This window comes from Bos indicus, chromosome 13 (assembly GCF_029378745.1).
Source record: "Bos indicus isolate NIAB-ARS_2022 breed Sahiwal x Tharparkar chromosome 13, NIAB-ARS_B.indTharparkar_mat_pri_1.0, whole genome shotgun sequence".
Taxonomy (NCBI): Eukaryota; Metazoa; Chordata; class Mammalia; order Artiodactyla; family Bovidae; genus Bos; species Bos indicus.
The window spans coordinates 10987192-11011896 of NC_091772.1; the positions used below are offsets into that span (position 1 = coordinate 10987192).

General features: G+C 53.9%; 1 protein-coding gene across 1 annotated transcript in view; it reads right to left on the reverse strand.

Annotated features, from left to right (window-relative positions):
* LOC139186648 (ninein-like protein) overlaps positions 1-24705 on the reverse strand; it is a 43913-nt gene that overhangs the window by 16013 nt on the left and 3195 nt on the right. Inside the window, 13 exon segments of the mRNA XM_070801975.1 lie at positions 5686-5945; positions 6961-7070; positions 8370-8472; positions 11816-11896; positions 12733-12840; positions 13636-13767; positions 13769-13814; positions 17713-17853; positions 19077-19213; positions 20998-21165; positions 22351-22503; positions 23131-23278; positions 23280-23319. Coding sequence (XP_070658076.1) covers positions 5686-5945; positions 6961-7070; positions 8370-8472; positions 11816-11896; positions 12733-12840; positions 13636-13767; positions 13769-13814; positions 17713-17853; positions 19077-19213; positions 20998-21165; positions 22351-22503; positions 23131-23278; positions 23280-23319 — 1627 coding nt within the window.

Below are 24705 nucleotides of genomic sequence, written 5' to 3' on the forward strand. Positions count from 1 at the left end.
AGGCTCCTGGATGGTAAACAAAACTGATTCGAGACAGGTGTGTGTATGTATGTGGGTGGCAGCGGTGGGTGGGGTTCTGTTTCCAGTTTCCTGGACCTCGAATAAGATGGTGGCTGCCTTATCCTAGTCCTCCACATTCACCAGATAACCAGAGCCGTGCATAGCTGATCATTTAAGGTGCGGTGTCCTCACAGAAAGTTATAGAAGCCTCCACGGGCGTTAAACAAAAACCCGAATGCTGAAATCAGAGCTGTGAGCAAGCAGCACAAAGATGGGGTTGCCCTGAGCGTCACCCTGAGGCCAACACCTACATCGGTGTGGAGAAACCACACCAGGGGTGCGTGTGCTGGGCTGGTTCCCTGGAATAGCTTAAGCGGTCTCAGATTAAGAGGCTCCCAAGTCTTCTTGGAAAAAGCAAAACACATCCTTTCTGCAGGGAGAACCCTCTACTACAGCTCTCAAGAGTCCCAGAGATAAACATTGTGTGAACATGAGCTCACAATCAAAGGTCACCACAACGTATGTGGGAAAGGACCACTGATGAGAGTCAGAAGAAGCCAAAACAACAGAATTAGATCCCAGATATTGGAATTATCAGACACAAACTTGGGATAAATATTATTAAATGTTTACTTAAATAAAAGATGGAAATAAAAAGTGGACAAGCAAGCAAGAAGCTATCAGAAATGATCAGGCAGGACCAAATAGAATGTTAGAAAATGAAAAAAAAAATCAATGTCAAAAGAAAAGCTCACTGGTAGATTAGATATAGCTGAAGAACGAATCACTGACCTGGAACACAGAGATATGAAAAAGTACCCAGAACATGCCATGTACAGAAAAGAAGCTGCAAGAAATGAAAGAGAGGTTAAGAAAAGCAGGAAAAGTGAAAAGATCTAATATCATACATCCAACTGAAAAGGCCACGGAGGGGAGAGGCAATATTTTACAAAGAACATCTGAAAGATTTTCATAGGACACAAATCTATATACTCAGCAGGCATAATATTTCTAAGTATGGTAAGTAAAAAGAAAACGGTACCTCTGCCCTATGACTCAACAATTCCATTCTTAGGAACACCAGCACCGAGAACAAAAAAATGGGGTTCCCCAGAGCCGCCCCCCCCCAGGGGTTACCACTATCCCGACTTGGAATAGTGACCCTGGGGACGTGTTCTGGGTGTGGTGACACAGATGTGTCCAATTCATCAATTCTTCCAACTGTATACACGTGTGTATTTTTTTGTGTGTGCATATAACACTTCAATAAAAAGTTAAAATGAAAGAAATACACACCTAAACACACCAAAGAAAAACCACAAAAGATGGAGAAGCTAACAGCAACCAGATGACACAACTCGGATCACCTCCTGTGGAGACAGAATAACAGCCTCTAAAAGACATCTGCATCCAGAAACTGCAAATGTGCTATTTCATAGCAAAGGGGAATCAATGTAACAAACAGAATTAAAGCTGCTAATTCACTGCCCTTAGATGGAAAGAGTGTCCTAGACTGTCCACTAGGGCCCTTCTCTGTGGAAGAGCAGGCAGAAGACTGGGAGTCAGGATGGAGCACGAGGAGGACCAACTAGTCACTGCTGGCATCAGAGGAAGAAGGTGTGGATCAAGAATGGGAGGCCATGGAGAAATATACCATGTTCATGGATTGGAAGAATCAATATAGTGAAAATGAGTATACTACCCAAAGCAAATTACAGATTCAATGCAATCCCTATCAAGCTTCCAACAGTATTCTTCACAGAGCTAGAACAAATAATTTCACAATTTGTATGGAAATACAAAAAACCTCGAATAGCCAAAGCGATCTTGAGAAAGAAGAATGGAACTGGAGGAATCAAACTACCTGACTTCAGGCTCTACTACAAAGCCACAGTTATCAAGACAGTATGGTACTGGCACAAAGACAGAAATATAGATCAATGGAACAAAATAGAAAGCCCAGAGATAAATCCACGCACATACGGACACCGTATCTTTGACAAAGGAGGCAAGAATATACAATGGATTAAAGACAATCTCTTTAACAAGTGGTGCTGGGAAATCTGGTCAACCACTTGTAAAAGAATGAAACTAGAACACTTTCTAACACCATACACAAAAATAAACTCAAAATGGATTAAAGATCTAAACGTAAGACCAGAAACTATAAAACTCCTAGAGGACAACAGAGGCAAAACACTCTCTGACATACATCACAGCAGGATCCTCTATGACCCACCTCCCAGAATATTGGAAATAAAAGCAAAAATAAACAAATGGGGCCTAATTAACCTTAAAAGCTTCTGCACATCAAAGGAAACTATTAGCAAGGTGAAAAGACAGCCTTCAGAATGGGAGAAAATAATAGCAAATGAAGCAACTGACAAACAACTAATCTCAAAAATATACAAGCAACTCCTACAGCTCAACTCCAGAAAAATAAAAGACCCAATCAAAAAATGGGCCAAAGAACTAAACAGACATTTCTCCAAAGAAGACATACAGATGGCTAACAAACACATGAAAAGATGCTCAACATCACTCATTATCAGAGAAATGCAAATCAAAACCACTATGAGGTACCATTTCACACCAGTCAGAATGGCTGCGATCCAAAAGTCTACAAATAATAAATGCTGGAGAGGGTGTGGAGAAAAGGGAACCCTCTTACACTGTTGGTGGGAATGCAAACTAGTACAGCCACTAAGGAGAACAGTATGGAGATTCCTTAAAAAACTGGAAATAGAACTGCCTTATGATCCAGCAATCCCACTGCTGGGCATACACACTGAGGAAACCAGAAGGGAAAGAGACACGTGTACCCCAATGTTCATTGCAGCACTGTTTATAATAGCCAGGCCATGGAAGCAACCTAGATGTCCATCAGCAGATGAATGGATAAGAAAGCTGTGGTACATATACACAATGGAGTATTACTCAGCCAGTAAAAAGAATACATTTGAATCAGTTCTAATGAGGTGGATGAAACTGGAGCCTATTATACAGAGTGAAGTAAGCCAGAAGAAAAAACACCAATACAGTATACTAACGCATATATATGGAATTTAGAAAGATGGTAACAATAACCCGGTGTACGAGATAGCAAAAGAGACACTAATGTATAGAACAGTCTTATGGACTCTGTGGGAGAGGGAGAGGGTGGGAAGATTTGGGAGAATGACATTGAAACATGTAAAATATCATGTAAGAAACGAGCTGCCAGTCCGGGTTCGATGCATGATACTGGATGCTTGGGGCTGGTGCACTGGGACGACCCAGAGGGATGGTATGGGGAGGGAGGAGGGAGGAGGGTTCAGAATGGGGAACACATGTATACCTGTGGCGGATTCATTTTGATATTTGGCAAAACTAATACAATTATGTAAAGTTTAAAAATAAAATAAAATTAAAAAAAAAAAAAAAGAATGGGAGGCCTGCAGGTTTCCTCCCGAGCTTCCAGAAAGGAAGGCAGCTGCCAACACCAAGACTCCTGCCCAGTCGTAGGCACTTCTGACTTCCAGGCTCGAGCACCGTGAAATCCTAAGTGATGATGCTTTAAGCCTCTGACTTCCTGGTAACTCATCACTGCAGCAATGGAAAATGGATGCTCACACAGAGCAGCCTGCCCAGGTCAGAGGGCAGAGGGCAGAGGGCAACCTTCAACTGCACATCAAGGTTTGTGCTTCTAGGAAGACCAGCCTTCAGAAATGGGAGAGAAGCTGAGACATTTTCAGATTAAAAAAAAACTGAGGGAATGTACTCCAAAGACAGTTTCACAAAAGACCACACATCAGAGTAAAGAAGATGGCCCCATAAGGAAGGCATCTAACCTGGCATCCAAGCTGAGGACCATTCAGTACAACGCCCGGTCTGGAGATTTGAAAAACGGCCATGTCCAAATGCCTTGAAACAATCTACCAAGACAGACCCAGGAGGAAACATAAGACCTGAACAGACCTGTAACAAGGGTTACAGATGCTGAAGAATGGAGCCTTGTTTTGTCCGCCCACCCACCTGGGGCCGAAAGCTGCAAACACCTGTCTCACTCCCGGCTGCTCCCTCAGCTGTGACAGCAGGTGGCAGGTGCCCGGGAAACCCTGTCCAATGATCCGGACACCACTGAGACTGGAACTGTGATGTCATCTGTGGGGCCAACAAGCCAAGGCATGCAGCGAGTCAGGAGAAGCAGGGAGAGGCCCAGCACAGCCCCTGGGCCCGGGGGCTGGGTGGAGGACGAGGACAACACCGGCTCCTGTGCCTGTCCAGAGGAAGTGCCCGAGACAGAGAGCAGAGAGGGCGTGTGGCCGCTGGGCTGCTCCTGCACGAAAGGCCCCGGAGTGTGCCAGGGGCCTGATGTGGACTCGCAGGTCCACTGGGCCAGAGACCAGCCTCCGATCGCAGCCGCAATTGCAACAGTGGGTCCACACGTTCACCTGAGGCTCTGCCACTTGTGAGGCCCAGCACCACCTCTGCTTCATGGAGCAGGGAATTCAGAGGTCAGCCCACCACGACCAAGGCTCCACATCATGGGGGACCCCCGCGTCTGAGGCAGAGGCCTACAGCAAGGTCTAGAGGGTGATAAACAGTCCAGGCGCCTCGGGGGGAAGGGAGGGGGGTCTGGGAACAGAGCCTGGGGCTACTGGCTATGCCAGTATTTTCTTTCTCAAGCTGGGAGGTGCACTGACATTTATTCCTTGGCTTATCATAAATCCCACGTGATCTGTTTTCCGGTGAAGCAACGTGGCATGGTCACCCTGCGGGCAGGAGCTGGCTCCTCAGCTGGACACACCTGTGTGTGCGGTGAGCCAGTGTCCTCTGCCCAGACAAGGGACACAACAGCTCACAAAGACTCTGTCTCTGCAGGACGCGATGAGCTTGCGGGAGTGCCGTGTGGGCGCTCACGGGACCAAAAGACACTGGGTAGAGAGCCGCAACCACAACACACAGCTGGGCCTGCCTGCAGTCACCCAGGTCATCTCCTGGGTGGTGCTGGGAGGCTCCTGGCAAAGCCCTTCTAGAGGCCTGGGCTCCTGAGGTGGAGTGGGTGCCGGCCTGGGCCCCAGGGGGCCCGGGGAGGAGGGCCAGGCTGCACACCTGACACTCCATCACCAGCTCACAGACCTCCTCCCCACCTTTAGCCTCCCCTCAGGCCTCCAGCCCCAGCTCCCTGGTGGGGCCCGGAGGATGGGCGTGTGGGCCCTTCTTCTCTAGCACAGAAGATCATGTTCCAATTTTCCAAATAAACCTGTTCTCTCCTTTGCTCACAAATCTCGGTTTCTTTCAAGAACTCCACTAACCCAAACTAAAGGCCTTTCCCATTATTTGGGGGCATTTAGGCCTTTCATCGACCTCCCCAGGAGCCACGAGATGACAGATGAGGGAGACTGTGTTTTTAAAGTCAGACTCCTTGGGACGTCCCTGGCAGTCCAGTGGTGAAGACTCCATGCGTCCACCACAGGGGCACAGGTTCGATCCCTGGTAAGGGAACTAAGCTCTCTCATGCCATGCGCACAGTGCAGCCGAAAGAAAAGTCAGACCCTGTGTAAAATAACCTGCTCTTTCAGGGCTCACCACTCAGGTAACAAGTACTTGTGACTCTGAGCAATCTGCCCAAATTCAATTTCAAATCCGGGTTCTGGGCAACAAACCTTGGACCTGATATCACGCAAAGCTGGGGTGGCGGACCTGAGCCGCTGGAGCGCCTCCTGCAGCCGTGCTCTCTCCTGGCTCAGCCACCACGTGTGGCCCCGCTCCAGCTCCGCCCTCCTCTGCAGCTGGTCCCGCAGGCCTCGGACCACCTCCTGCGACTCCGCGTGCAGCGTCGCCAGCTCGGCCTTCTGACCCTGCAGCACGCCAACCTTGAGCTGGAAGGCCTGCTCCAGCTCCCTCCTCTCCTCTGCAAAGGCCCTTTTCGTCTCCTCCATTTCCCTCTCGTGGTCATTAACCTGAGGAGAGAGGCATGAGTGATGTCGACTGGGGACCCCTAAACACAACTCACTTGACGAATCAAGGCTGCCGGGCGCAGAACCCAAACAGCAGGTGGCCCAGCTTCAACAGGGTGCCGGGGCCCATGAAAGGCTCCCCACGGCTTGTGTGGCCGCCTGCTTCCATCACTTCCTGTAACCTCCACTGCAGCCTTGGGGGGAGGCCCGCAGGTGCAGAAGGGAGGCTGGCGGCCTGGCAGGCAGCCGCAGGAGGAGGGTAGAGTGGAACAACACCTCCACGAGGCCTGGAAGGCAAGGCCACAGCAGGCACCCAGGGGCAGGACCACCCCGTGGCCATGGTGACACCTGACAAGCTGTGGGCACCATCCCTCCACAAAACCCACCACAATCAAGTAACAGAGCAAGAGACACATTCACCCAAGAAGACAGGCTTGGCCAGGGTGGCCTAGGAGCCCCTTTGTGCCAAGTCGCTTCAGTCGTGTCCGACTCTGTGTGACCCTGTGGACTGTGGCCCACCAGGCTCCTTCGTCCATGGGATCCTCCAGGAAGAAGACGGAGTGGTTGCCACACTCTCCTCCAGGGGATCTTCCCGACCCAGGGATTGAACCTGCATCTCTTATGTCTCCTGTATTGGCGACATATCTCCTCTTTTCCACTAGCGCCACCTGGGGAGCCCCTGGTGCAGGGCAATCACAGGAACTAAGATTCTGCTCCCAGAATCTGCTTCAGCTGCAACAGAGCCGGGGGCTGTGACTTCCCAGCACAGGGCAAACAGGGAGGTCTGGCCTCTGCACCAGCCTCTGGACACGGGGATGGACCCTGCTCCCTCCCATTATTAGCTATTCCTTCTGTCCTGCCTCCTTCCAAAGAGGGTGGAGGCACAAAGTCAAGGTCACACACATTCCCTGCAAACCTCCGTCCCCCTGAGTGCGCTCACTCTGGGCAGACGTGTGTGCAGACACGTCTCAGCAGCAGGAAGTTCACCTAACTCTGTGGCCTCCCTCAGTTCCCTGACCTTGGTCTCCAGCTGGATCTTGAGTTCTTGGTAACGCTCCTTCAGCAGCTCCAACATGACCTCTGTTTTTATATTCGCTGGGGCAGAATCACCCACGAACGTGATGGTGCCTGAAAATAAAGAGGACATGCACATTGATGTTCTGCCCAGAACACCATGGGATCGAGCATCTTTTAATTTCATAGCTGCAGTCACCATCTGCAGTGATTCACGGCCAGCCCTCCTGGGCCCAGGTGTCCCCATGCCACGCGTGGTAGGGGGCACACTCATATTGATTCAGAATGGGAGTGTGGCCACTGCTGGGGTTTCATTCACGCGGGTGGATGGGCTGGAAAGTGAAGGGAGCAGACACATCCTGACCTCTTGCCTGCTCTTTTCAGTTCCCGAATGTTTTCCATGAAAAAGAGGGACAGACTCGGCAACATCCGGCCGAGAGAACTTGGGATAAGCACCTTAGGAAAGAGAGCATCCCATTGCCCTGACAACAGGAAGCTGCTGCCTGGGTCAGGAGTGGCCCCGGTTGGATGCACAGCCAGCCCGTCCTCTACCACCCATGTGGCCCCTGCACCACAGCGCTGCTGTTCTGACCGCCCCTCCTCCTTAGATGGGGCCGAGGGGAAGAGAAAAGGCTCCAGCCGGAGAGCGCTTTGGCTGCGTTGGCACCAACACGAAGCCTGGGGCTCCCTCCGGTGCTACGACCCAGAGCCATATGGCCACCACACCCGGGGCGCAGGTCCTGGCTCTCAACAAGGGCCACACACTCCTTGCAGCTCAGGCCCGTCCAGGGATAAAGACCATCGCCCCCTTCCCTGCGGCCAAACGGGCCCCTGACACTCATCGAGGCATGCGATGACAGCAGCCACGCGCCAACCACCCCTGGCTGAGGGCAGCAGGGCTGTGGCTCGGGGAGCAGAGTCCACTGCTGCAGGTGCAGGTGAGGGCCCCCCTCAGAGGCCAGGTGCGCAGAAGACCCCCCGGCTGCCCTCGGAGGCTCCGAGGAAAGCTGACATGGACTGCCCTGTCAGAGCCATCGCAGGCCGTCCCCCCTCGCCCCCAGCCCGCTCTCTGCTCCCCTTCCCAGATGACCCTCCCCGGGGGCATCTCCTTCCGTCCCCGCTGCCTTAGGAGGCTCACAGGGGACACGCCTGCCCTGAGGTCACAGCAAGGTCATCATAACCTTCACCACTTACTCTGTCCAAGCAGTAGGACCTTCATCCTCCTCCATCTCCCTTGGGGCTCTGGGTTGCCTAAACCCCTCGCCTCAGATAGGCCCCTTCTCCCACACAAGTGGTCCGAAGGACTTGTGACCCCCTGCATAGCGGGCTGGCCCACCGCCCCAACCCCAGGGCATGAGCACGTGACCCACTGCCTCCCAGCAGACCCACCACCTCCAAGCAGTCAGCTCCTACCCCGGCCGTGTCCCGGGGGCAGGCGGCCGTGCTGACTCGGGGCCACCTGTGCCTGCAGACCTTCCAGGGCAGCCTGCAGCTCATCATTGTGGTCCTGCAGGTCCTGTGGGCAGAGCCAGACACTTCCTCCAGCCACTGCGGCCACCAGGCCCAGGAGCGGGGCACAGGGCCGGCACCTGGGGAACAGTTCAGGCCCCAGCAGAGTGGGTCCCAACTTCCAGAACGGGGCACCGACACTATACCCGGGCACCGAACTGCTCTGGGAGCGACAAGGAGTGGGAGTCATTTCCCACCGTCTTATGCCTGGCACCACCTTCCATCACTAGATACCTAGAAGGGGCTCGGGGAAAAAAGTGCAGTGAAAGTGAGAAATAGAGAAAATACAGAGACCTTTTAACACCTGAAACCACAAGAGGTTGGGGGGGGCATGCTTGTAAGGGGTAGGGGAGATTCGGGGGACATGAGGCTTAAGAGGAAGGGCCTCTGGGACCTTCCTGGTGGCCCAGCGGTTAGGACTGAGTGCTTTCCCTGCAGAGGACTCGGGTTTGCTCCCTGGTTAGGGAACTAAGACCCTGCAAGCTGCACAGCACAGAGGAAAAATAAAAGAAGAAGGGTCTCGTTTGTAACAAGCATCATTTATCCACGCAAAGAATGAAATATAACTCAACGCGCCCACTTGGTCACCTGGCTTTTACAGGGCAAGAAGGGCAGCGCGCACAGTCCGCTCTCCCAGGTGGTCCCACGGCCCGAGTGCCACGTTCACCCGTGACGGTGGGTCCACGTGCTCCTCCCCCCGCCTCGGGTGGGCCGTGGTCACCCCACCTGGAGGACGCCACATGCGATGCCGCTTCCAGCCGGCTCCTCCCCCGGGACCCAGGCTCTGGGGTCCACACCACGCACACCCTCAAGTCCCCACTGCCCACTCTGATTCTCCTTTTCTGGGGGCTGCGCATGCGGCCTGCAGGACCTTAGTTCCCCAACCAGGGATCACACCCACGCCCCCTGATCGGGAGGGGAGTCCTAACCACTGGGCCACCAGGGCAGTCCCTCCTCTCTGATTTTTTAATCTGAGTTTCCTCTGCAGGCAGCTCCTCTCAGTTCTTTCTGAACTCCCTGGTGGCCAGTGCCTGGCCTGTGTCCACACCCACCCTGGGAGGAGGAGCCTCTAACTGGCGGCTCTAGGCCATGTGGGAGAAGGGACAGGCCCTGCTGATCCTAGAGGAAGCACATGTTTACTAGGCTCACTGTACCTCCTTCAGAAACTCCTGAGCAAATACGCAATCTCCCCAGAGCGAGCACCTCTGTCCCGGGGAAAGGGCAAGGCCAGGAAGCGAGAGCTGCAGGGAGGCCCATGGGGCGGCGGGTGTGTGCGCCCCAGCCCCCCACCCCACAATGACACCACACAGGCCACAGAGCATCTCTGACATGGTCAGTCTGGATTGAGGTGTGCAGCATAAACTCTACAATGATCTTAAAGACCAGGTTCCCAAAGAGGGATGCAGAATAGCTCACTTAAAATGTGATTATATTGATTATATGCTGAAATGATGACACTGTGAAAGTAATGGAGTAAATAAAATGTTATTAAAATTAACGTCACCCATTTCTTTTTACTTTTTTCTTTTACCTTTTTTAATGTGACCACTGGAAAACTTGGAAGTACACACGTGACTGCTATTTTTACTGAGCAGTGCTGATGTGGCAGGAAACATAGACAGAATCATTTCTGCCCAATGCCCTGCCCCTTCAGTGGTTCCTTCCCCCCTCACACGGCCACTGTAAGAGCATATCCATGCTCCGCAATTTCAGCAGAGCCAGAAACCCTTAAGGTATGATGCCAGGCAGACTGCTCTGTTCCAAGTGCCTAAGGATGACATGCACTGTCCTGGGTCCCAGCCTGTCCATCCAGGGTGCGCCCAGCAGGGCTGGGGAGCCACATGCCTGCTTTCGTGTGGGTTGCACGTGAATTTGGGGTGCCTGTGGATGCTGAAGGCAGTCACAGGATGCTGCCCCGAGAGCCAGGAAAGGCAGCAAGTCCACTGCACACAGCGAAGCCCTAGGTCTGAGGCTCTGGAACCTTCGAGGCTTCTCTCACGTTAGCATTAGCAGGAGAGGTGAGCTCAGCAAGAAAGCAGGAGAGGGTGAAGTTTCAACAGCAGCTCAGAAAGCACTGGAGAGGAAGGCAGGGCCAGCCACACCGAGTCAGCACACACAGAGGGGCTGGCTGCCCAGACATTTGCAACTTTGTGTATTAGAAATTATTAAAAAAAAAAAAAATTTTAACGTTCTCAATGCTAGTTTGAAACAGCCAAAAATGTCCCCCCAAAAGAGGGAAGATCTCTGAATAAGTAGCACCAAAATGTAAAGTTTTTTTTGCCAAAATTTCAAGAATCAAAAGTGAAATGAGTAGCAACAGTTAGGTGACAGTCATGTGAAAAAAACAAAGAGAGTTACACCTGTATGAAAAAGTTCAGGTGCACTAAAGCAACGTATTAAGTGCTGGTTAGTCACAGGTGCTCAAAGTGGGGGAGAAAACACGGCAGGAAGGAGAGTTCCTCCCAGAAAGTTAACCACAAAACCCACACACCACTCGGTCTCTGAGAAGGGCTACATAGGTGACCCATACACAGGACTGCAGGGGCACCGGGATTCGGGGTGTGGCAGGCAGGAGGCAGGGGTCACGTCACACTGCAGACGAGCACGGGCTCACCTTTATCCTCTGGTGTGACCAAAGCATCACGTGCAGAGAGACAGTTCTTACGTTAATCAGGAGGGAAACCATTAAGAAGCAAGTGAATACTAGACCCTTAATGCCAAACAATCATGCTTTATCTGCCGGAGTCCTGGACAATCTTGAGGGAGTGACAGTGTGATCTGTTTCCCAGCAGGGACTGTTCACCACCTGCACCCTGCTCTGAATGGTGGCGACGCCAGCTGAGTGGGCTCACATGTAGGTTTGGCCCAGGAAATGCATACACTCAACCACAGGAAATAAGATGAAGCCCTGCACGGGTGCCCGGACACACACAGGGGCCTTGGGACTGGGGTGAGCAGCCTGTGTGGGGCCGGGCACAGGTGCCGGGCAGGCAAAGTCCCAACTGCCTCCTTGCAGAACATGAGGCTCGGGAAATTCCCTGGCAGTCCAGCATTGAGGACTCCATGGCTTTCACTGCCGAGGGTGTGGGTTCCATCCCTGGTCAGGAAACTGCGATCCCACAAGCCATGCAACATAGCCAAAAAAATTTGAAAAAACAAAAACACGAAGCTCAGAAGACCTCATCTGAAGAAAGAAGCCCACGTCAGAGGCTATGCCTGCCCGGCTCATGTAGGGATGCTCCTGTGGACCCAGGCTGGGCCACCCCCTACGTGGAGGCCAGGAGGTGGGAGGGGCCACCCAGTCCTGAGCAGACAGTGCCTGACGTTCCCTCGGGCAGGGGGACACTTACCCGGCACTTAAGCTCGGATTCCTTCAGGATCTCTGAGAATCGCTCTTCCTGGGCCAGGAGTTCTGTGCTCTGAGGCTCCAGCTGAAAGCCAGATGCAAGCAGGAAAGTGAGGGCCAGGACCTCAGGCCAGGTAGAGGGTGGGCTGCCACCCCCTCGTACTGCCGCAGTACGCTCAGCATCTGCAGGCGCAGCCACCTGTCCCTCCCCTTCCTCCCTGCCCTCGTTTCAAAGGTCTCAGAGCAGAAGGATGTTTCGAATTTAAGGAAGGTGGTCATGCTCCCACCTGGACCCTGGGCTGCCTTCTTGCCTCGGCCACCTGGGAGGCCCCTTGCACGGACCCTGCACCTCCCTCCCTTCCCCTCCTCCCCTCAAGGTGACAGAAAGGGCCAGGTCTCTAAGCGCTCCTCACCCCAGTACTGGGGTCTGTGCAGAGTTGCTGCCTGGTCCAGGCCTCGTCACCAGAAGGTCAATGCAGGGCATCACTGGGGAGTCACCTGCACCCCTGCACTGCCTGAAGGGGAGGAAACTCCAGGCGAAGTGGCCTTAATAACTTCCAATGCATCACAGCATTTAGGTTTCCCAGGTGGCACTAGTGCCAAAGGGCCCGCCTGCCAACGTAGGAGACGCAGGAGACGCAGGTTCAGTCCCGGAGTGGGGAGATCCCCCGGAGCAGGAAATGGCACCCACTCCAGTATTCTTGCCTGCGCCTGGAAAATTCCACGGACGGAGGAGCCTGGCGGGCTACAGTCCATGGGGGTCACAAAGATTCAGACATGACTGAGTGACTGAGCAGCACGTGGAATTTTAGCAGAAAAACCCAATTCCGTCTCCTGTGTATTCTCCATCAAGACCCTGACACCCTTTACCAACACCCACAGGTGCTTGTCTGGGGACTCAGAGTCTGCAAGAGGACTTGCCTTGTCCCTCAACACAAACTCCAGGTCATTCTGCAGCTTGAGGACTAGCTTCTCTGAGTCTGAGAGCTTCTCCACGACTTCAGTCATCTCCTGCAATCAACTATTTTCCTACGAGACACAGGTCAGTGGTTGGCCAGGATGGAGGAGGGAGCAAGAGGCAGGGCTCCCGGGCAGGAGCCCTGGGGGAGGCTCTCCCAGCCACCTGAGCTCTCGAGAAGGTCATAAGCAGCACGAGTGGAAGACGGTGACAACCCTTCCCGAGCCGTCTTTGAAAGGACGGATTTGAAGCTGCCCTGCAACAGCCCAGGAGTCCACTGGAAGGAAGGCGGTGTCCGGAGACACAGGATACAACCAGAAGTCAGGCCTGGCTTCTCCTCTGGGGGAGGGAGGCAGGGCGGTGTGGAGGAACCCACAGTCAGGGAAGAAGAAGGTGGGGCTGGAGCCACCTCACTGGAAGCAAAGGCAGGCGGGGAGCAGGTCAGGGACCCTCTCCACAGCCAGGAAGAGTGCCCCCGATCCAGGTCACACAGCCAGGGTTGGGGGCGGGTGACGCTTTTGTGTTTGGTCTAGTGCTGTGGTTCCAGGGAGGCAGCCGAGGCGGCGGCCACTGACCCAGAGCCGAGGGCAAGAGCCCCAGGGCCCCCATCCTGCGGCCCACACGGCTGCAGAGGAGGCCTGGGTCTCTCCTGGAGAAGCCAGGACGCTTCCGCTTCGGCTGAGAAATGGGCTCTCTCGGTGGCTGCAGAAAATGTTCTTTAGCGTTAAGCCCCCAGAGCCGCAGGGAGGGTTCAGACCTGGCCCAGGAAGGTGTGGGTGTGGAGGAGGGACCCCGGGCAATGTGGACTCCCTCTTTTCAGGTGGGGGGTCCTGAGGAGGCACCCCACAGCACCCTGACCCCCCTACCTTCAGGGCCAGGGTCAGCTTCTCGTGGAGGCCGGTTTCCTCCGCCTGCAGGTGCCGCAGGTCCTCCTCCAGCCCGGCCCTCTGCCGCCGGGCCTGCTCCCAGAACAGCTCACGTTCCACCTCCACCTCGGACCACACGCAGGAGGCTCAGCCTCCCCCGGTAGCCCTGCTCCAGGCGTCTGCAAGGCACACGGCACACAGTGCATCGGGGGCGCCATCTGGGCCTCTCCCTCCCCGGGGTCTCCCGTCAGCACACTTGGCCTAGGCACTAGGGACTCGTTTGTTCCCACCTGATAGACGGGTGAGCTGCAGTGTTGTGGGGCAGCACAGGCCTCATGAACTGCCCGACTCGGGGCTAGCAGAGGTGACCCCACACAAGGGAGCCAGCGTGTCCCTCGGCCCATGGGGCGAGCTGGCAGGTGCACCCCTTGGCCATTCAACCTTTTCCACGTCATCAAAAAAAAAAATGCATCGGTAAATAAAGGCAGCATCAGGGCCCTTGGTGACTGAAGGCACAGAGAAGTCAGCCTCCACCACAAGCCTTGGAAAACCAGCACACAGCGAATCCCAAGCAGACAGAGGATGGGGCGGGGCCCTTCCCCTTCCCCTCAGACCCTGCAGTGATCTTTTGCAACAACCATTTCTATCAGCAGGGAAAACAGTGCCAAACCTTAGCTTTATCACTAAAGCTAGTGAAGCTGAGCTATTTAAAATCCTAAAAGATGATGCTGTTAAAGTGCTGCACTCAATATGCCAGCAAATCTGGAAAACTCAGCAATGGCCACAGGACTGGAAAAGGTCAGTTTTCATTTCAATCCCAAAGGAGGGAAATGCCAAAGAATGTTCAAACTACAGCACAGTTACACTTATTCCATGGTAGCAAGGTAATGCTCAAAATCCTTTAAGCTAGGCTTCAACAGTACATAAACCAAGAATTTCCAGATGTACAAACTGGATTTAGAAAAGGCAGAGGATCTAGAGATCAAATTGCCAACATCCACTGGATCATAGAAAAAGCAAGAGAATTCCAGAAAAACATCTACTTCTGCTTCATTGTCTACATTAAAGTCTTTGACTATGTGGATTACAATAACCTGTGGAAAATTCTTCAAGAGATGGGAATATCAGACCACCTTACCTGCCTCCTGAGAAACCTGTATGTGGGTCAAGAAGCAACAGAACTGAACATGGAACAATGGACTAGTTCAAAACTGGGAAAGGAGGACATCAAGGCTGTATATTGTCACCTTGCTTATTTAACATAGAGAGTACATCATGCAAAATGCCAGGAGAAATATCAACAATCTCAGATATACAGATGATACCACTCTAATGGCAGAAAGCAAAGAGGAACTAAAGAGCCTCTTGATGAGGGTGAAAGAGGAGAGTGAAAAAGTTGGCTTGAAACTCAACATTCAAAAATCTAAGATCACAGCACCCACTTCATGGCAAATAGAAGGAGAAAAAGTGGAAGCACTGACAGATTTCATTTTCCTGTGTTCCAATCCCAAAGAATGTTCAAACTACCACACAACTACATTCATTTCACATGCTAGCAAAGTAATGCTCAAAATCATTCAAGCTAGGCTTCAACAGTATGTGAACCGAGAACTTCCAGATGTATAAGCTGGATTTAGAAAAGGCAGAGGAACCAGAGATCAAATTGCCGACATCCACTGGGTCACAGAAAAAGCTAGAGAATTCCACAAAAAACACATACTTCTGCTTCATTGACTACACTAAAGCCTCTGACTGTGTAGACCACAACAAACTGTGCAAAATTCTTAAAGAGATGGGAATATCAGACCACCTTACCTGCCTCCTGTGAAACCTGCATGCAGGTCAAGAAGCAAAAGTGAGAACTAGACAGAGTACAACAGACTGGTTTACAATTGGGAAAGGAGTATGTCGACGCAGTATATTGTCACCCTGCTCGTTTAACTTATATGGAGAGTACATTATGTGAAATGCCAGGCTGATGAAGCACAAGCTGGAATCAAGATTTCCAGGAGAAATATCAATAACCTCAGGTATGCGGATGATAACCACCCTTAAGGCAGAAAGTGAAGGAGAACTAAAGAGCCTCTTGATGACAGTGAAAGAGGACAGTGAAAAAGCTGGCTTAAAACTCAATATTCAGAAAACTAAAATCATGGCATCCGGTCCCATCACTTCATGGCAAACAGATAGGGCAACAATGGAAACAGTGACAGACTTTATTTTCTTGGGCTCCAAAATCACTGCAGATGATGACTGCAGCCATGAAATTAAATGATGCTGGATCCTTGTAAGAAAACCTATGACCAACCTAGACAGCATATTAAAAAGCAGAGATATCACTTTGCCAACAAAGGTCCATCTAGTCAAAGCTATGGTTTTTCCAGTAGTTATGCACGGATGTGAGATTTGTACCATAAAGAAAGCTGAGCACCAAAGAATTGATGCTTTTGAACTGTGGTCTTGGAGACGACTCTTGAGAGTTCCTTGGACTGCAAGGAGATCAAACCATCATAAAGGAAATCAGTCCTGAATATTCACTGGAAGGACTGATGCTGAAGCTGAAACTCCAGTACTTTGGCCACCTGATGCAAAGAACTGACTCATCGGAAAAGACCCCGATGCTGGGAAAGATTGAGGGCAGGAGGAGAAGGGGACGACAGAGGATGAGATGGCTGGATGGCATCACTGACTCGATGGATATGAGTTTGAGCAGACTCCGGGAGATGGTGGAGGACAGGGAAGCCTTGTGCCCTGCAGTCCATGGGGTCGCAAAGAGTCGGACACGACTGAGTGACTGAACAACATTACTAAAACAGTTGCTTAACAAAACTCTCAAACCCAGTATATCTAGAGTGAAGATGAGTGGAAACTCTTATTTCGGCAGAGCCTGCCCGGGTCCGCAATCAATTGACTGTGGTCGAAACCAGAAATGATTGGCTCGGCCTCCCTCAGACTCAGCGCAGAGCTTTGGGGCACAAGGGCAGCTGTCACTCAGGGCAACAGTTTGATGAGCACGATTAACCTAAGAGCCTGCAGATCTTGGGGTGAGTTTTACACACTTGATCATATCACCCCCCTCTTTAAAGGGGAAAGGTGTAGTAACATATGGCAGAGCCTCATGACGGGTGCTCAGGAAGGATATGCAACATTACAGCAACGACACCTCTCTGAAAGCGACCACACACACAGGAAGAAGCGAGGGACACGTGAGAAAGGTCAGAAGCAACAACCTCTGTGGACATGAAATGTTTGCTTTTATTTTTCCTCGTGTGTGTATTTTCCAAGTTTTCTACAATGAACATGTATCCCTTAATACTTTTCTGTTAGAGTAACCTAACACACAGGAGGCCTGGTTGGCTGCCGTCTATGCGGTCACACAGAGTCGGACACGACTGAAGCGACGCAGCAACAGCAGCAGCAACCTAACACAACTGCAAACGCTATTTCTAAAAATGTGCCAATGACACCGTGTTACTCATGGAGCAAAATCCAAACACCCACATGGCCCTTGAGGCCTTGTATCCCCCAACCAGATTCTTGGATGGAGATAACGAGTCTCCGGTTCTCTGACTCAGAGAGAACTTCACCGAGTCCCTTCGGGGTGGTCGGGAGAATCACGTCAACCAGGCTGAGACCAACGCAAATCCATTCTCAGCTCCCCGACTGATGGCCTGAAATCAGTCACCATCGGCTTGTGGGCGCTTGGGGAGGGCAGTGCTGGCCGTGGAGGAAGGGCGTGTGCAGTCAGGCTGCCCCCCAGCGGGGAGCCCCATGTGCGTCCAGAGGGGACCCGGCACCTCCCCTGTCTGGGATGGAACCAAACGCGGCCACGGCAAAGAACCACAGGGAGGCAGGTGACACATCGAGAGAGGGAAGGACTTTCATAAAGGTCAGAAATGCTTTCCTCTGGTCTGTCTGCCACCAGCCGGGCTGACTGCGGAATCCGCTCAGCCCACTTCATGGGTGATGCATGGTCTGCGGGCTCCCTGCTGAGGGCTCAGGTGAGACAGCAGGGCCTCAGCTGGCAGCAGCCTGGGTCCACCATCCGCCCTGGCCCAGGACCCCGGCAGGACCTACCTGACCTTCTCCTCCGTGAGCTGCTCCAGGGCAGAGTGCAGGTCATCCGTCTCTTTCACAAACTCCAGGTTCCTCTGCTCAGCTTTCTCCAGGTCTTGCCTGGCCTTATCTCGCTCCCTGGCCATCTGTTCCACCTGGTCCCTGCAGAAAGGAGGGAGGGATCACTGGGGACACTGCTCTGGGCCTAGCGAGCCAGTCTGAAGGAACAAACTCGGCTGGCCTAAGAGTGCTGAGCAGTGGCCAGCGCTGGGCTCTGACCCACCTCCTGTGCACGTGTGCCAAGTCACTGCAGTCATGTCTTGACTCTGTAATCCTATGGACTGTAGCCCTCCAGGCTGCTCTGTCCATGGGATTCTCCAGGCGAGAATACTAGAGTGGGCTGTCATGCCCTCCTCCAGGGGATCTTCCTGACACAGGGATGGAACTCGCATCTCTCAGGCCTCTCGCGTTGGCAAGCGGGTTGCACTAGCATTGGCAAGTGGGTTCTTTATGACTAACGCCACCCGGGAAGCCTGACCCTCCTCCTACCAGGATGGTTTCTGCAGCTATTGAGTCTGTTTTACAGAAGTACATACAGCAAGAAGCCAACTGGCTTGCAATGGGGTTTCTAGCAGGTTTCTGAACCAAGAGGTTCAAGCCTGGGGCGTGCAGTGTTCACCCCTCCAGACGGCCTTAGAAGAGGTGGGAAATTATCCACACTCCCTCTTGCCTGCAGCTGGGCCTCAGGCCCCAGGGATCTCTAGCACCTAACCTGGGACTGGACGCATGAAGGGGAGAAAGGGGCCACCCCTTATCCTGCCTGGTCACAGCCTTGCCAACTGTAGCCTAGCACCTAAGAGCCAGGGAGTTGCCCAGAGCAGAGGAGACTCCTGTCTCTGTCCGGTCACCCCAGGCCCTGCCTGAGGCTCAGTGCACTGGCTAGCCTGGTGCCTGTTTTTCCCACTGGAGAAGCACCGAGCTTGTCTCCCTTCCTCATCCTCCCAAAGCAGTCTTCCTTTGGGCCCCTCTGCAGAGTTGCCTGATGTCAGAGGTCTCATCTGTCGGTACTTAACGAGATGCAAAGTCGTGAGGATGGAGATTGGAATTACTGCCAACCTTTTCTGTAGCTTCAGTACATCAATAAAAATACAGTAACAATCTCTGTGCCAACAGGCTCAGTAGACGGATGGCCTGAATATCCATCTCAACTGGAGCCAAACCCAATTCAAAAGGAACACATTCTTGGCCCAATCTCCATGCCGTGCTTTGTGACCACACTGGAAGCACCCTTTCTCCTCCCGCAGGCTGCCCGTGTCCTGGGCGAGGAGGCCAGCCTGGCCAGCAGCACGCCACGCCCCGCCCCCCTCCACCAGCGGGGCTCTTACTGGCAGAAGCTCAGTTCCTGGCCATAGCAGGCCAAGGCTGCCTGCTGGGTGGCCCCGCCCACCATCATGAGCTCATTCTCCAGGGCCCAGGTCAGCTCCAAAAGGTTCACCTTCTCATCCACACTGAAGTCAAGGCTCTGAAAACAGAAAGGCCTGTCAGGCAGGCAGGATGAGTGGGTCTTCAGATATTTGCTGGCTCTCTCAGGCCCAGACCTCACTGTCCCAGTACCTTTCTTTTCTGTCTGCAAAGTCTCCACCTCTTGAATGAAGCCTCTCCCCTGCTCCCATCCCTCTAGGGTACATCTCCCTAGGTCCCTGTCAACACTGATGTCCCCCTCCCACTGTCAACATACAGCTCCTCCCCTCACTGTCCCTGCCTTGGAGGTGGGCACGACTCAGGCTGGACAAAGTCCCCCTTCTTGGACAAAGGGACAGACACAGAAGGGGGCATATGCAAGCAGAGGACTTTGGGGATTGATAGGGAGGCTGGAGAAGGGCTTTTTCTCTGTCAAGGCAAGTGTTATATAGACCACGGGGTCCTGGGGAACCATGCAAGGGTGCTAGGCCTGAAGCCAAGACCCAGAGGCCAGGAGAGTCCTGACAACCCCCAGAGCTGGGACTCCCAAGCCTAAACATCCTCCTCCTTTCCCAGCTGATCACAAAGATCCCTGATGTCCTCCTCTTGCCAAGTGGGAGTTGAATTCTTGCCATTTCAGACACAAAGAATCCTTGATGTATCTCTAAAAAGCACGAACAGACATAGGAACAATGTGGGTTCTGTTGATGGAAACGATTGATAGAGCGATGAGCCACAGCCAGGCATTTCCGAGAGTCACAGCCATTCCCCCTCGGGATTGGGGAAAGTGAAGTCGCTCAGTCGTGTCCGACTCTTTGCGACCCCGTGGACTGTAGCCCACCAGGCTCCTCCATCTGTCCATGGGATTCTCCGGGCAAGAATACTGGAGTGGGTTGCCATTTCCTTCTCCAGGGGATCTTCCCGACCCAGGGATTGAACCCAGGTCTCCCGCATTGCGGGCAGATGCTTTAACCTCTGAGCCACCAGGGAAGCCTTTCAGGATTGGGGAAGGTAAAGTTAAAAGAACAGAAAAACGGTGCTTTCTGTATTTTACCACAGTAAGAAAAAGAGTAGGCTGGGAACGTCCACGCACCTGCCGGCGGCCTAGTGACAACGCGGGTGGCGTGGCTGCTCTCTCGGTGACTGGTGCTTGTGACTACAAGCTGCAGACACACGGGTGGGGCAGGCACATGGCAGGGCCCATGGGGAAGCCCTTCCTGTAAAGCGGGAGACGGGGACTTGAACCTCCACGCTTCTCCATGGCCCCGAGGGCTTCTGGGAGAAAAATGACAGGACGCTAAAGCGTGCGGAGCAACCCGGAAGCTGCCGCCACGACACGCTGAGAGCACGCTTCTCAGCAATGAAATCACGCTTCTCAGCAATGAAATCACGCTTCTCAGCAATGAAATCACGGGGGGAGCAGAGGACGAAGAGGTCTGGGCAGCAGCTTCCAGATTAGAAAAACCGCGCGACACGTGTGGGCGGCGCCTCCTGGTGTCCACGCCCACGTGCTGCAGTCACTAAGAGGCCCTCCTGTCCTCCAGGACCCAGGATCCGCTCGGAGGCCGACACGCACTGCGGGGTGTCTGAGATACTGAAACCTACCCTCTAAAGGATTTGTTTCGGGCTGTGGGCTTTCTCTGCTGTTTACTTATTATGTTTCTAAGTTAAGAGGTCCTACATATCGATATCAAAAAATAAAGCAAAAAGTGAGGATGGCGAGCCTTCCCTCCATGGGGCCTGTGTCTGCGAGGTTCTCTGTCCAGCCTCCCTCATGGGCAGCGGCTCCCCCCAGTCTCCCTGCCCAGACGCCTCTGCTGGGGCAGCCGCGTGACCGGCCCACACCTGCAAGACCTCCCTGCCATTGTGAACGCCCTCCTGGGCCCCAAAGGAGATGATCTGCTCCAGGAAGGCGAAGCCGCTGCCGTCATCCACACTGCAGAAGAGGCGGGGGCCTGAGCACACGGACACGAGGGACGAGGTGGTGGTCTGGCCAACACTCTCCTCCGGGACCTGCACACGGGGACCAGCGCTGTGAGGACCGCGGGCCTCCCCACGCACCTTCCGTGACCTCACCATCTGTGCTCGGCGGGCGTGGCCTCCCCCTGATTCCTGCTGCAGGGAACAGGGTGCCCAGAGGACCTGAGGGAACTGCAGGCTCCGCGGAGGCGACCCGAGCCCAGGGCTCAGGGCCATCTGCCTGAGACCGTGCGGGGGGACGCGCCAGCACCTGCAGGGCCCCCCGAAGTAACTTCTCTCTGAACAAGCAATGGCTTCCCGCCTGTCCTCCCAGAGGAAGAGCCTGGGAAGGCACACACCAGCCGAGGGAAACCCAGTCTATGCATAGAAACCCAAGATGGGCTTCAGAAGAGGCGAAGCGGCCTGAGCAGAGGGCACGTGTCCTCAGGATTCAGGGCTGGAGACAAGAGCAGAAAAATCCCTCGGCCAGAAAGCTGACGGGTGAGGCTGTGGTGTGGCCGGTAAGCTGCTTCCTGCCCCAGGGAGGGCCCCCAGGACACGCCTTGGCTGTTGGGGCCCGAACAAGGAGGAGCAGCGGCCCCCTCCTCTCTGAGGTGGGTGTCCCCAGACCACCAGACCCAGGGGCTCGCCTGATGGAGCAGGAGAACCTCGGTCTCCTGCACGAGGCCCCACACCTGCAGCCCGGTCACACTGGTGTCCACACGCACAGGACGTGGCCCCGGGGCCATGTCAGCGCTTCCTGGGCAGGATCAAGGGGCCGAGGCCCCTGGGAGGAGCCCTCCCCTGCGGGCTGTGGGCACCATGCAGTCCCTGCCCTCAGGTGGCCGGGCACTGTCCTCACTACCCCAATTCCTTCCCCATCTCAGTGGCTTCAGGGGCAGAAACCTGATTTTCGGACGCGCCCAGCCCAGCAGAGAACAAGGCCACACTGTTCCTGCACCACCGCCCACAAACTACAGGATCAACCACGTTGCCAAAGAGGCGGCAGCAAGACTCCCCAGGACAACCGTGCCCTGTGGTGGGAGAAGGAGCCCTGACCACCCCGAGACAGACATGAACCAAACGCACCGGCCAACATCACAGTGTAAATAAAGTCTGCTTGACTCCAGCTGGACTCGTGCAGGATGAACCCACTCTGGGGACCAGGCAGAGAGCTCAGGCCTTCAGGAGAGTGATGGCAGTCACCCTGGGCTTCAAGAGTTAATCGCCCCACCTTACCTGGTAATGAGACCAGGACCTGCTGGGTTTGACAAGCGGGGCCAGTTCCAGTGGTCGAGGCGACCCATGATTGAACAGGCCAAGCTGGAGCTCCTCCAGACTCACTCTGCCATCCCCATCTTGGTCCAGCTTGTTGAACAGGTCTTCAGGTTCCTAAATAAAAGCGCCTCAGGCATCTGCTCAGAGGCTGCTCCCCAGCAGCCTTGACCGCCCCGCCCAGGCCCAGCCCCCACCCCACCAAGCCAGAGGCTTGCTATCCAGCACTGGCTTCCTGGCTGGGGCTTGTGAAATCCACACATCTGGTCAGTTTCCACCCAGCTGAGCATCCCGCATCTCCCAAACACCCACCTGAGTCTGCTGTGAGGGAGTCTGCTGGACGGTGGGACGTGTGTGTGCGGGACACGTGTGTACGGAATCCCAGCGGTTCAGGGTCAGCAAGGCAGGGCCCATCCCATCGCACTGCCCCCTCCTCCCCTGGGCCCCGAAGGAGGGAAGGGCTGAACACAGCTGCCAGGGTCACAGCCAGATGCTATGGGCACAACCTTTGGGCTGGGCAGTAGGCCTAGGGAGACCAGAGAGGGGAGACAGCTCTAGGCAGAGGAGGGTCCTGCGTGAAGGTGGCCCGAGACGGACCCTCAGCACAAGCCCTGGGAGTCAGCACAGGATTTTAGATCAGACAGTGACAACTGAATCAGTGTCTGAGGGTGAAGGGGTTTTCTAGGTCCAGCACCAACCACAAAGACTCAGCCCTTTGGGGCGGTCCATCCCATCCCCTCTCACCTCCTTCACCAGGCCCTGGAGCCCAGTGCTCTGGCAGACCAGGGCCAGCTCCTGCTCGGGGAGGTGGCCGCTGCTGCCCGCACCCAGCTCTTCCCAGAGGCCCCAGACCCGGCTCTCGGGGTGTCGAAGGAGTGGCTGCAGGGCTTCCGGGGCTCCCGAAGACCTCAGAACCCCAGGTTGGCAGCTGGCCTGAAGCAGGGGAAACACACCAAGGCGGTACTTTACTCTGAAATCAGATGGACTGACAGATGGGCAGAGGGACACATGTGAGAGTCAAGCTTCCGATGGTGGCGACACGGGGCTCACTGTGCAATTCTTCCAACTTAATTCTATGCAAAATTTCACAATAAAAGGGGGACTCTGCTGCACGTGGGGAAGGCGTTTTCTGAAGGGAGCCTACAGAAGCTGTAGCACCAGGAGCATACCTGCAAGCTTTGTACTTAGAATAAAAGGGCCAGATTTAAAAAAATTAACGTCTTGAAGGTCTTCAAACCTGCCCAAAGCAAAGAGCACAGTCCAACAAAGGCCGATGACCCTGTCCCTTGGGCAGCCTCTCGCCCTGGCTTCATCTACCCCTGTTTGTTCTTGCCCACGTATTTCTTTTTTCTGTAATATTTATTGGGCTGCTCTGGGTCTTGGTTGCTGCATGTGAGATCTTTTTAGCTGTGGCATGCAAACTCTTAGTTACAGCATGGGGACTCTAGTTCTCAGACAAGGGATGGAACCCGGGCCCCCTGCAATGGGACTGTGGAGTCCTAGACAATAGATCACCACAGAAGTCCCTGGCCCAAGAATTTGAAGGCAAATCCCAGCTGCCATGTTCTCACCCCTGAGTGTTTCATATGCACTCCTGACCCCAGTGCGACGATGGCCCTACAACCCAACAACGACGTCCCAGTTCTCTCCCAAGTCTCCCGACAGCTGATTTCTTCAACTCAGCATCAACGCAGAACCCTCCCTGTGTGTGTGGCTACTCCCCCAGAGTCGCTGGGTCACCTCCCGCCCGCCCCCCAGTCCCTGGGCTCCTGCTCTCCACCCCTAACATCTCCTATAACCTGGAACTTAGCACCAAAGGCTAGTTTGGATGCAGGGTGAGTGTTATCTTTTTTCTTTTTCTTCCCCAGCAAAAATGCCCCGAGATGGGCTGTTTTCCATACCACCTCACATCAGGAGCCACAGGGGTCTTTGAGATGCAGACTCAGCAGCGAGTCTGGGTGACAGCCGGCCTGGTTTCATAGCCTTTCTATGTTAGCCAGGTGGCTTACTGAGGTTTCTGAAGCTTTGCCAGAGAAACACCCTTTGGGAGAAGACAGACCTTGGGGTGCCCACAAAGAGCTCTCTTTAGATAAGCAAGGCTTCAAAGCAGAGCTCCTTCCATGTCCAGACTGCACCACCCTGCCTGACACAGGATGAGGGTCACCTGCACCTAACCAGACCCCGGCTCCTGGTCAGTGGTCTGGAGGTCTCCAGAGAGGAGTCATCTTGGCGTTTACTGTGATAACCCAACTAATAATCAGAAAGTCCTTTCCTGAGGAAAGCTAAGCCTCCATGCTCAGGAATGATGCTGTATATTGG